Source organism: Rhinoderma darwinii, chromosome 4 (genome assembly GCF_050947455.1).
Source record: "Rhinoderma darwinii isolate aRhiDar2 chromosome 4, aRhiDar2.hap1, whole genome shotgun sequence".
NCBI lineage: Eukaryota > Metazoa > Chordata > Amphibia > Anura > Rhinodermatidae > Rhinoderma > Rhinoderma darwinii.
The window spans coordinates 238,148,923-238,162,769 of record NC_134690.1 but is presented as its reverse complement, the minus strand read 5'-3'; the positions used below and the strand labels follow the sequence as shown (position 1 = coordinate 238,162,769).

Here is a 13,847-nt window from a genome sequence, read left to right as displayed (position 1 = left end):
AACGCCTCTGTGTAAAGGTCAAGAGAAAATACATGCACTGAAAAAGGTTCCCGAGATACCTTGTATTGCAAAATAAAAACATATATATCCTGACAGCTAAAGTCTATGGACACCTTTTTGAGGGCATTTAAAAAAAAAAAAAAAAATAATAGATTAGTCCGTGCGTTTAGTGTAACTTTGAAATTAGTCTTTATTGAAAAATAGTTTTACTTTTAGAGATACAGCTGTTCTGTAGTCTCTATACAGAGCAGCTGTATCATTCGTTTTACACAAAATCAGTCTCTCCCGCGGACCTGATGGTATCAGTGTCGGCGGGTCCTGCGTGTCAGCCACCTGTAACCAATCACATCTAAGTTATGAACTTAGATGTGATTCCTGTGTGCCAAAGACACGCAGGACCCGCCAACAATGAAACCATCAGGTCTGCGGGACAGAATACAGAACAGCTGTATCTCCAAAAGTAAAATGATTTTTCAATAAAGACAAATTTCAAAGTTACACTAAACACACTGACTAATCTATTTACAAAAAAAAAAAAAATGCCCTCAAAAGGTGTCCATAGCCTTTAAGTCATATTATATAAAAAGTTTAAAAGAGTCATGCCCGAGGACTGGTATCATTTTTACAATGAAAATTCTAACACTAAATAAATTATTATTCACACAAGATCTGAAATCATGTTGTGCTTTGCAAGTTTAATTCAGTCCAGGGATGGTTAATAAATAATAGATTTATCTTCAAGCAATCTAATTGGTCCAAAAATTACAAACTCAAAGGTTAGATAAGTCCTATATAAATAAGCATAATCTGAGCTCAACTATTACTGCTTCATCTTAATATAAAAGACCACATTTGCCTAAAAGGTAATAAAAAAATATTAATTTTAAGTTTATATAGCCTAAAATAACACATTTATACATTCATAGGGTCGAGGAAGCAGCAATGGACCGAGATGCACTTCATGAAACTCTGACTACTTATTTGTTTAAACATAAAGGCATATACTTTGATGCCAAGTTAACATCACCTGAAGTCATAAATGATGTAGAGCATATGAAAATTAGGGACCATGATGTATTTCTTATCACCTACCCAAAATCCGGTAAGTTCACTGATTTTAAATTTTTATCAAATAGCGCTGTAATAATACTTTAGATTTTTAGTGTAGTCTGTTTAAGAGAATCTTACATCTGAGGCTGGGTTCACACACCCTATTTACGGACGTAATTCGGGCGTTTTAACCTCGAATTACGTCCAAAAATACGGCTCCAATGCGCCGGCAAACATCTGCACATTCATTTGAATGGGCTTTAGGATGTTCTGTGCCGACCGTCATTTTTTTTTACGCGTCGCTGTCAAAAGACAGCGCGTAAAAAAGACACCCACGTCAAAGAAGTGCTTGTCACTTCTTGAGACGTAATTGGAACCGTTTTCCATTGACTCCATGGAAAAACAGCTCCAATTACGTCCGTAATGGACGCAGCGAAAAGCGCCTGCACATGCCACTACGTCTGAAATTCCGGAGCTGTTTTCTCCTGAAAACAGCTCCGTAATTTCAGCCATAACGGAGGCTGCCGTGTGAACATACCCTTAGTGTGTACTCATACTATGGGCTCATAGGTTGTTTTTACAATATAGTCTACGTGCCTTTAATAAAGGTTATTTTCATTATTACGAATTATGTGAATAGAACAATTCAATACCTTAGTGTGGACAATAGGGTTAGTTGCCTTATGGGTAAATTGCGAGGCCTATTAATAAATTCGGAATATCTCTGTCTATCAGTGTGCCAGAAAGGCAAATCTACTCCAGATATGAACTGGAGTAGACTTGCGCTATACGTAACTTATGCCTCTTTCTGGTGTAGCGTAGCCTCTGGGTGGTCCCATCCCTTAAACTCCGCTCCAGCCACTTCTTTAAAAAAGTACGGAGAGTTGGTTTAATGTGACAAAAGTCTGGCAAAGGTTTGATAAATTTCTCTCTCTCTCTGTACTTTTATATTAAAAATGGAAAGGATAGGTTTTATCAATGCAACCTTTCCTAATATGGTGTAATATTTCCAGTTGGGGGTAACTTGTTGGAGGTGGTCATTATTTTTCCACTATTTTGCTTTTCAGCCAATGTATTCATTTTATGAGCTTAATTGGATCCTTTAAAACAACTGCTAACAGACTAAGACTTTCTATACAGCAATTGTGAATGATTCACTAGGATATGCCATCAGTGTTCATTCAGTGGAGGTCTAAGGTCCGACCACTGAGACCCCCACCAATCCTGAGAACTAATGTGCAACGGCCCAATTTGCTGTTTTCGGATATAGCCTCAATCCTGACCAGACGCTGTGTCTAGCACTACAACTCATACCCATATAAATGAATCTGTGCTGTAGTTCCTACAGAGTTACTCCCAAACCACAGTCCCTTCATGCTTAAAGAGGCTCTGTCACCAGATTTTGCAACCCCTATCTGCTATTGCAGCAGATAGGCGCTGCAATGTAGATTACAGTAACGTTTTTATTTTTTAAAAACGAGCATTTTTGGCCAAGTTATGACCATTTTTGTATTTATGCAAATGAGGCTTGCAAAAGTCCAAGTGGGCGTGTTTAAAGTAAAAGTCCAACTGGGCGTGTATTATGTACGTACATCGGGGCGTTTTTACTACTTTTACTAGCTGGGCGTTCTGACGAGAAGTATCATCCACTTCTCTTCAGAACGCCCAGCTTCTGGCAGTGCAGACACACAGCGTGTTCTCGAGAGATCACGCTGTGTCGTCACTCACTTCCTGCCCCAGGTCCTGCATCGTGTCGGACGAGCGAGGACACATCGGCACCAGAGGCTACAGTTGATTCTGCAGCAGCATCAGCGTTTGCAGGTAAGTCGATGTAGCTACTTACCTGCAAACGCTGATGCTGCTGCAGAATCAACTGTAGCCTCTGGTGCCGATGTGGCCGACACGATGCAGGACCTGGGGCAGGAAGTGAGTGACGTCACAGCGTGATCTCTCGAGAACACGCTGTGTGTCTGCACTGCCAGAAGCTGGGCGTTCTGAAGAGAAGTGGATGATACTTCTCGTCAGAACGCCCAGCTAGTAAAAGTAGTAAAAATGCCCCGATGTACGCACATAATACACGCCCAGTTGGACTTTTACTTTAAACACGCCCACTTGGACTTTTGCAAGCCTCATTTGCATAAATACAAAAATGGTCATAACTTGGCCAAAAATGCTCGTTTTTTAAAAATAAAAACGTTACTGTAATCTACATTGCAGCGCCTATCTGCTGCAATAGCAGATAGGGGTTGCAAAATCTGGTGACAGAGCCTCTTTAACGTTAGTGATAATACTAGCGGTTGGTCACTATCGATCATTCATTGATTGCATATCCTAGCAATATAGCATAATTGTATATGGTGGCAATGCCACTTGAATAAAATAGCTAGAGACAGAGCGTCACTGTTCACATTGTAAACGGGGCTAGACTTATAGCTTGAATACAGAAGAGGAGGTAACCGAAGCCCCATTTATCCCATGAACTGTGACATGCCGATTAAAAAGGGAGGGGGTGCAGTTTTCCATGTGCGGCGAAGCTGAGACGCTAACGCTAAGTACTACACAACTTCGTGGTCACGGTGAATGACATAGGATCGTGGACAAGCACTGGATTAACATAGCAGCAGTCAATTAGTGCTTTACTTTTTCAAGCTAGATCTATTGCTGTATATTTTGTTTTAGCGGCCAGAATACCCCTTTAACAAAAATCTTGTTTTACAACTTGTCAGTATTAGAAATAAATACAAAAAACTATAAAAGCTAGATGTTATTTTTCAGGCACCGTTTGGACACAACAAGTTCTGAGCCTAATATTTAATGAAGGCCATCGAAACGGCACAGAACATATTGACAATATGACAAGAGTGCCATGGATTGAATATAATATTAACAACGTTGACTTTGAAAGCCGGCCATCTCCTCGTCTTTTCACAACTCACCTGCCATATTATCTAATGCCAAGAGATCTGCGGTTCAGGATGGGAAAAGTAAATCACATAAGCGTTGTTTTACACTATTTCTCATATTAATTGATGAAAAGCATGCATGGCATTTTGTTTTAAAGTGCATAATATTGGTTTTTGAGTAGTTTTTACCAAAAAGAAAAAGGAAAATATTTCTATATTTAATTTTTTTTGTATCTTCTGCTTGAAATTCCCATGAATTTTGTCAGCATTGTCCCCCACATCATAAAAACAATTTAGCCTATCATACAGCAAACAGACAGGGCAAACTGTAAAAGGATAAATATGGAATAAATCAAATTAATTCAGAAAACACACAACACCAAAATATGTTTATAGAAAAGGGGTATACATAAGGTGGGGTTAGGGGGTTACCAGCCTTCCTATGCAATCATTGTGACTCTGTTAGAGGTAGCCTGTGGTTACTATCTCTATACTACTATATAAAACACTGTGCATGAGCAAAGACCTCTGTGCCGCTGGCAGGATTATACGTCATTTAAACCATTATACAACTTCCTTATGAAGTATATTCCTGTGGATTCTGTGCATTGTCTTATATAGTAATGCAGATAAAGTAACCACAGGCTGCCTTTGCCTGGTGCTGCTTCTACGTGCCAGTGTAAGGGGTCATTACTATGTGTGTAAGTGTCTGTTTTATGTGTGTGTGTGTGTGTGTGTGTGTGTGTGTGTGTGTGTGTGAATTTGTTATGTATATGTAGTATCTGTTCTCATAGGTATGTTGTGATCATGTGTATACAGTATGTGCATACTTGAATATGGTATGTGTGCATCCATGTATGTAGATAGTGTGTGTATGTTGATGTGCATCTGTCTTTGCATGCATGTACGTACGTACGTACGTGTTAATCCATGTATGAAGTGAGTGGGCAAGTGTATACACGCATCTATGTAGCGAATGTGTGCTCGCATGCGTAACTACTTTTTGCTGTACTTTTATATGAGGGCACTGACTGTCATTCAAGTGCCTGTGCGTAAATGTGCATGTGTATTTGTGTTTTCGCGCACTCTTATATTGATAGCCATGAATCCCTCCTTGACTAAATAGATTTAAACGTCAATGTGCCAGCAGCACAGCATATGTCAAGGATGCTCTCCTCTTTCTCTCAGATGAATTTGTCCAAGAATCGACAATTATCACCTATCCACAGGTTAGAAGTCTACTCAGAAGTCTGTTGATTCTACCTTTGCAACCCCAGGGGAAGCAAAAAATGTTTATATTACTACACTGGTTCGAAATTGGAGTAATTGTTATTATTATTATTATTATTATTATTACAGAGGCCCCTTTAGATGTTTAGATCTTGTTTGATAAAAAAAAAATGATATTACTATTTTTTATTGAATATTTATTAGCTATTTGACATTATTACAATGTTATTTTAATCCAATGTAACTAAGTGCTAATTTTTTACTTTTTCTTTCAGATTATATATGTGGCTCGAAACCCAAAAGATGTAATGGTCTCCTTTTATCACTTCTACAAAATGATTCCTAATATAAAACATACGATAAATTGGGAAACATTGATAGACCTCTACATATCCGGGACAGGTAATAACAAGCAAACAATTATTTTTGTCATTTGAATATAAGCAAATTAATTGCAAGGTTGTTGTTTTTTTAGTTGTTTTTTTTATAGCTTTTAACATTTAGTATTTATTTCATCTGAATCAGAATCATGGGCAGCCCAATATTTTTCTTAAAGTTAGCCCTGGAATCTTTCATATATTCCATAAGGATTAAGGGACAAATTACCTAAAGGGCTGTTTACTGTACATGAAACATTGATAAGGAACCTCTGAGTTAGTGTTACTGTTGCCTTCCGAATATTTCAGGGTATTCTAAAACTTAGGCTCTGTTCACATCTAGGTTGAGGTTTGCATTTATAATGGAGCCACCAGGTCAGACTGCCCCCATTGAGGTCCTTCAGGTTCCATTGTGGAAAAATAGTTTACAGCACTGTTTTTCCCATCAAATCTGACCGGATCTGAATGGAAGCTTAGATGTGAACAGAGCCTTACAGTAATACCACATAACTAGTCTATAATTTTGAGATCTCTCCCTGCTTCCGCCATACTACGCCAGATTCGATAAAAACAAAATGCAGCATACAGCAATTAATGTTGCTGCTTTGTTTTTGCTAAATTAAATCTGGTGGCCTGTTTACAAGGGTTTTATTATGGTATGTTTACACGTGGCATTTTTGCAGCATTTTTTTGTAAAAATAGCTAGAGAAGATGTCACATGTGAACATAACCGTGGATATCAGGTGTCCTGTTTCCTACTGAGACCAAGACAGGTGGCAGAGTCATTGATCTCTCTCAGTTAGGCTGGGTTCACACACCCTATTTACGGACGTAATTCGGGCGTTTTAGCCTCAAATTAAGACCGAAAATACGGCTCCTAAGCATTTTTTTTAGGCGCCGCTGTCAAAAGACGGTGCGTAAAAAAGACACCCGCGTCAAAGAAGGGCATGTCACTTCTTGGGACGTAATTGGAGCCATTTTCCATTGACTCCATAGAAAAACAGCTCCAATTACGTCCGTAATGGACGCTGCGAAAAACGCCTGCACATGCCATTACGTCTGAAATTCAGGAGCTGTTTTCTCCTGAAAACAGCTCCGTAATTTCAGCCGTAACGGACGTGCACGTGTGAACATACCCTATCTCCTTCGCAACAGACTGCCACGTTGCTGTCAGTTTGTCATGAAGAGTACTTGCTGATGCGAGTTTGTAGTTTGTTGCTTATCATACAAATGACATAATATTAAACGTGAACCTACTCCATGTCATGTTTTAGTTTGAAAAGACACTTATTCTGTATACGACAGGGAATTAAAAAAACAAAACCTATTTATTTATTCATATATAACATTTATCTGTTGCTGCTGTTCACACTTGTTTTAAGATATTGTACGGAAAGACTGATTCGCAAAATGTGAACTTAGTAAGTTCTGAACTTTTTATGTATTTGCAAATTCTATAAAGAAAATTGTCATCTTATTTTACAGTCTTAGGTGGCTCGTGGTTTGATCATGTTAGGGGCTGGTACACGCACAAAGAGGATTTTAACATACTTTTTGTGACATACGAAGAAATGAAAAAGGTAATTAGTGGTTTATTTTCAAATGATAAGAAGATGACCAGTGTATAAAGTGAACTTGACAACTGTGGCATTCATTTGGAATTCATATACACAAACTGTACAGTGCACAATTGGAGGAGAGTAGCCCCGGTTCACATGGTGAGCACCAGTTTCCTGCCATTGATCTATGAAATGATTGCCAAGGGAGCAAAACGGGGTACTTGAACAAGTTAGGGCTCGTTCAGACGAGCGTGTTCCTCGTCCATGTGCTGTGCATTGAAATAACCTACTGTATATAATATAATAAATATTAAAAGAAAAAGAAAAAACTTTTCCTATTTTTTACCTTAAAGTAATGCAGATGCCCCAGGACAGAGCCAACAGAAAAAGGGCGAGTAGAAGAGGTAATGGGCAAGTGGGATAACCTACATATATAGTTGGTATGTACAGCACTTATAAGTGTACAGTGCAACAGCAGAACAATTGGTAAGAGATAGTCCTCATAGCTGCAGCACCTGCCATCAAACGTGGAACTACAAATCTTTTATAATTGTAGGGCCAACCATAGGGGTGTGCAACCTGTATGACTGCACCTGGAGCATGATCTGCCCCTACTGAAGGTGACACCTCAGATGGATCCTAATATTAATTGCGTGGAAGTTTTATTTAGAAATTGTATAGAATTTATTAGATTACTTTATGTATGGAGCGGTCATTCAGTCACTGTATTTTGGTATTTGAGCACTGTATGGGATATTTACATTGTGTGGCACTGCTACTTTGGCAATGTATGGTATATTATGTATATTGTAATGTATGTTTGTGGCAGTACTGTATAGCATTTTTGTTAAGGCAACTGTATGGCACTGTTATTTGGGAACCATACTGTATATCACTTGTAGTTAGACATTGTTTAATCTGGTTATTCGTACACTGTATAACAGTACAACATATGGGGGGGGCAACAAAAGGTATTGCACAAGGCACCATTCAATGTAAGCATGGCACTGTTAAATTGGCATAGATGGAATAGCGGTTTCCTAGATAACTCTATGATATGATACTGCTCGCAATCATAAAACCACATTTAGTTTTCTCTTACTACTATGTTTTCAAATTATTTTTTGGTCTGTTTTAGGACCTTCGATCTGCTGTGCTGAAAATATGCAAATTTGTGGACATAACCCTTGATGAAGAAGCAATAGACACAGTGGTGGAAAGAGCAACTTTTAACAAAATGAAAGATGACCCTCTTGCTAATTATAAATTTGTTCCAAGTGAAATTTTAGACGGAAGTAAAGGAGATTTTCTACGTAAAGGTAAAGTAAAGTCGGAGATGGCATATGTTATACACACAAAGAAGGATCAGCTCCAGTGGAGTAGCTTTAGGGTTTGCAGCGGTTGCTGTTGTGACTGGGTCCCTAAAACATTAGATACATGATGCACATGTCACTGTGTCATGTGTCCATTGTCTGAACGCAGTGTGTGGCATTTGTCCGGTGTCTCAGCAGCGTGTGTGGCATGTGTCCTGGGTCTTAGTAGCGTGCAGGGCTGGTCTTAGGAGTGTGCGTACTGTGCTAGTGCACAAGGCGCTGCAGCCTCCCCGCATGTAGGGGGTGCCACTGGGCAAGTTGTTGAGCTCTATGTTCTCTGCTCCTTGTTACACATACGGAGGAAACAAGAGAAGCAAGAGGAAAGAAGGAAGCTCAGTCCGTCCTGCAAGAAGCCTGTGAGCTTGTCAGCAAGGATTGATGGTAAGTGCCTATGTGTGTCTTTATGTGTTTGTGTATATATATCTGAGTGTATATATATATATATATATATATGTCTCCGAGTGTGTATGTTCCAGTATGTGTGTTACTTATCTATATATGTGTCTGTATGTGTATATTTTTCTGTTTGTGTGCCTGTTTGTGTGTGTGTGTGTGTGTGTGTGTGTGTGTGTGTGTGTGTGTGTGTGTGTGTATATATTGTAAGATCTTGGGCTAAGTTAGCTCACAGGGTAAGATGGTTGTCACACTTAAGAATTTTCACAGTGGATTCGGTCTGAAACTGGCCGCAACCAGCTTTATCATCTTCATACATGAAAAGCAATTGTACAAAACAGTTAAAAAATAAACCCTAGGCTGTCCAGCCTCTAACTAAACATACAGCTTCCCTAGCTATCAGGGTGAAAGGCCTTCTGCCCAGCACATCAGAACAAACGTTACCAGAACTCTTTGACTCCCACATGCTGGCAATACCTGTCTTCCTCAGACTGGGAGCTCTGTGTGAATAGATCACACCTTTCTTAAAGAAGCCTTAACAGCTGGGAGCTAATCAGACTCATAAGGCAGCCCAAACCCTGTAGTGTCCTTAAGACGGAGTGGAACTTTTACTATTCTCTTCCACTCCAGCAACCCAGACCTTTTAAATATATAATTCCGGGCCCAAATCCTGCCCCTTAGTAGCTGCACTGCTACATAACCTCCCCCTCTGATCACAACCATAGGTGGGATCACTTGACTACAACCCAGGGGCGTAACTAGGAAAGACTGGGCCCCATAGCAAACTTTTGACTAGGGCCCCCCCTCTGCTGGGTATCACGCAACCCCCCCTTTTGTAGATAGTGCCTCCCTATAGATTCCACCACACAGCGCCCCCCTATAGATAGCACCATACACAGCCCCCTGCAGATAACGCCATACAGCCCCCCTGTAGATAACGCCATACAGACCCCCTGTAGATAACGCCATAAAGTCCCCCCTGTAGAGAATGCCATACAGCCCCCCCTGTAGATAATGCCATACAGAACCCCTCTGTAGATAACGCCATATAGCCCCCCCCCCCAAAAAAAACGGCCTATAGTTTGTCCTACAAAAGACATGCATCCCCTATCCACAGGATAGGGGATACATGTGTGATCGCTGGCAGCGATAAGGAGAATGGGGGACCGAAAGTCCCCCGAAGTTCTCCATGACAAACCTCGGACTTCCGGCGTCTGCGCAGTTCAATAAAAATGAAAGGAGCGCTAGTCACGCATGCGCACAAGCGCGACCGGCGCTCCATTCATTTCTACGGAGCTGCCGACACAGACCCCGGAAGTCCGAGGTTTGTCATGGAGAACTTAGGGGGGACTTTCGGTCCCCCGTTCTCCTCATCGCTGCCAGCGATCACACATGTATCCCCTATCCTGTGATTAGGGGATACATGTCTTATGTAGGAACAACCCCTTCAGTGGCGTCGTGCTGTAGCAGCCATAGCGGCTGCTAGCGGAGCCTGCTGCCATGGGAGGGGGCCGTGCCGGCGGGTGGCACGGGCCCCCTCATGCTGCAGGCCCTGTAGAAGTCGCTACGGCTGCTATAGCGGTAGTTACGCCACTGCGTATAGGTTTGTACGGCGTAAAACTACAGCTCCCAGCATGGCCTGAACAATGATAAGGATATGCTGGGAGATGCGGTTTCACAAAAAAAATCCTATCACCCATCATCTCGCTGCAGATCATACAGTGACTACATTACTGATTAGAGGCAGAATAAACATTTACATTAAGTGACTCACCGGTGACGTCTCAGATTCTAGTTCTTTTCTTCTCCCTCCGGTTCAGACATCTATGATGGATTTCTACCGGCCATGACCCATTTCTGCAGTTTTCCGCTCAGATGTCTTCAGCTTCTCACTTTTAAAACATTTCTGCACCTGTAAACAAAGTTACAATTCTCAACACCTCTAAATATAACTGTCACAAACACACAACGTGGCCCCTTTAGATAGTGACCTACATAGAAGCCCCTATAGATAGTGCCCACATATGGACTCCAGAGCTGCAAGGCAATAGTGCTAACCACTGAGCCACGGTGCTGCCCTACATATAGCTTCCCCTATAGATAGTGCTCCACGTATAGCCCACCTCTGTACATAGTGTCTCACATATAGCTCCCCCTGTATATAGTGTCCCACATATAGCCCACCCCTGTAGACTGTGCACTACATATAGCCACCCTGTTGCTAGTGCCCCACAGGTAACCCACCCCTGTATATAGTGGCCCACATATAGACCCCCCTGTATATAGTGGCCCACATATAGACCCCCCATGTATATAGTGGCCCACATATAGAGCCCCCTGTATATAATGGCTCACATATAGAGCCCCCTGTATATAGTGGCCCACACCCCCACATATAGACCCCCCCTGTAGCTACTGCCCCACATATAGACCCCCCTGTAGCTACTGCCCCACATATAGAACCCTATATATAATAGCCCACATAAAGATGACCCCCCCCCCCCCACTATAGATAATGCCATTCACATTTTTATGAGGGGAAAAAAACAAAAACTTGACATACTCACATTCTCCGGTTCCCACGCTGTTCACTGGCGATGCAGACATGCTCTCTTCTGAGCATGTCTGCAGGAGCTGAACGAGCGTCCTCCAATGACGCTGATTGGCGGGGCAGAATGACTTGCCCCGCCAATCAGCACCTTCTAAGCATGGAAGCGGCGCGATGATGTCATCGCGCCGCTAGCCAATCAGTGTCATTGTAAGGCACTGGATGGTCAGGCACGGAACATGCCCGGCCATTCAGTGCTAATACATGTATTTGGCTGCCGCTAGCACTGGGGCCCCCTCCGGTGCTAGCGACACCTACAGGCATGAGAGGGCCTGTGTAAGGCTCGGCGTCGCGGGCCCCACAGTAGCGACGCTACCGCTGTAGTAGCCATAACGGCTGCTAGCGGCGCCACCGGGCCCCCTCAAGCCCCGGGCCCCGTAGCAGCCGCTACTGCTGCTACCGCGGTAGTTACGCCACTGCTACAACCCCCGGGGTCAAAGTTCCTGCAATGGGGTACTATCTCACATAAACTATATGATATACCATCTAATTGGAGGCACTGTCCTACATCATATATTTGACTCGTGTCTGTCATTCCCTTATCAATATGTGTACTTTCCACTATGAGAGGGACACAAGACACTTTCTCTGCAATATCAAATATTTTACAACATTTCAATCCATGTTTATGAGATACAGTTTCTTCAACCACGTCATCTGTTACTTTACCAGAGGTTTTAACCAATTGCTCCTGCAGTGATAAAGATAAAGAGTATACATCCCGGTCATGTGACTCCGTGTGATCCACCAGATCTATTTTGTACTCTGACAACTTAATAGGATCAAGATAAACTTCAGAGACAGATGTGTATACATTACCACTATGTTCTCCACTGCAATCATATAGATCTGCAGCAAACTCAGAAACGTAACAATCAGTTCTTGCAGTAATTGTGGGACACAATTTGTTCCTTTCTGTTAAACACACCTCAAAATCACATCTTCTTCTTTTGTTTAACCCCTTCCCGACATTTGTCGTATGGATACGTCATGGAAAGCTAGTGCTACCCGCATTTTGCCGTATCCATACGACAAATGCTGGGCACCGGCTCAGAAGCGGAGTCGGTGCCATCATCGTAGAATGTCGGTGGTATCTTACAGCTGACATCCAGCTGTAATGGCGGGGACCAAAATTAGCTTCGATCCCCGCCATTAACCCCTTAAATGCAGCACTCAAACACGATCGCTGCATTTAAGGTGTTTGCTGCTCATCGGAACCCCAGCAATGAAATTGCCGGTGTTCCGGTGGCTGTAATGGCAATCGGAGGCCTAATACTGGCCTCCCGGTCTGCCTAGCACAGAAGCCGCTCAGGACCCGCCCGGCGGTGGAGCCTGAACGGCCTCCGTAGCCACCGGCAAGATGGCACCAATATACAATATACATAATATACCACTAAGTCTATGAAAAAATTAAATTATTTAAGGCTCCAATAAGTCAGGAAAGAAAAAAATGCGGTTGTGCAGGTCTGAGGGGAACATTTCTTCTGTTTCAAGAGGTGATTTATCAAAGCCCTAAAATTACTGAACCAGGAAGGGGAGGGCCCAAACATATCTGCCAGAAGCGAGGGTGCCCGTATTATACCAGGACAACACTTCCCAGCAAAATTACCCAAACTGAAAAGGTGCGGAGTGGGGACCAAAAGGGGGATAAGAAAGGACACCATTTATCAGTGCGACACTGGCCTGTGCAGAAAGGATTGCTTCACAGCGTAACACACATCTATGGATTATTTTATTGTTTACCCCATTATTATACCACCTGACTATGCCCCTAATGTACTCTGCCCAGCTTACATATGCCACCACATCATAAACGGAAACACCAGCAATACTCAAACAAAACTACTACCAAGCAAAATCCGCCCTCCAAAAGCCAAATGGCGCTCCCTCCCCTCTGAACCCTACAGCGTTCCCAAACAGCAGTTTACTTCCACATATATGGCATCACCATGCCCGGGAGAACCCTTTTAACAATTTTTGCGGTGTGTGTCTCCAGTGGCACAAGCTGGGCACGACATATTTGCCACTGAAATAGCATATCTAGTGAAAAATATACATTTTTAATTTTCACCATCCGCAGCGTATTCATTTATGGAAAAGACCTGTGGGTGAAAATGCTCACTACACTCCTTAATAAATGCCTTGAGGGGTGTAGTTTCCAAAATGGTGTCACTTCTCAGGTTTCTTTTATTATTTCACATCTGAGCCCTGCAATTGTGAACCAATACGTTGTAAATCGCCGAATTAGGCCTCAATTTTACATGGTACTCTTTCACTCCTGAGCTCTGTCAAATGTCCCGTCAAAATATGTAGGGTGTTTCTAAAACCGGGAAACACCGCATTATAATTAAAGA

General features: G+C 42.1%; 1 protein-coding gene across 2 annotated transcripts in view; it reads left to right on the top strand.

The window, feature by feature from the left end:
* The window catches only part of LOC142759767 (amine sulfotransferase-like), a 107,379-nt gene that overhangs the window by 68,956 nt on the left and 24,576 nt on the right, over positions 1 to 13,847 (top strand). Inside the window, exons 1-6 of one of the 2 annotated variants that reach the window (XM_075862303.1) lie at positions 810 to 863; positions 927 to 1,102; positions 3,826 to 4,034; positions 5,459 to 5,585; positions 7,046 to 7,140; positions 8,258 to 8,438. In XM_075862303.1, coding sequence (XP_075718418.1) covers positions 943 to 1,102; positions 3,826 to 4,034; positions 5,459 to 5,585; positions 7,046 to 7,140; positions 8,258 to 8,438 — 772 coding nt within the window. In that variant the 5' untranslated portion in view covers positions 810 to 863; positions 927 to 942. Of the gene's footprint in view, positions 1 to 809; positions 864 to 926; positions 1,103 to 3,825; positions 4,035 to 5,458; positions 5,586 to 7,045; positions 7,141 to 8,257; positions 8,439 to 13,847 lie in introns of those variants that run through there. The other variant, XM_075862302.1, reaches the window with a different exon arrangement.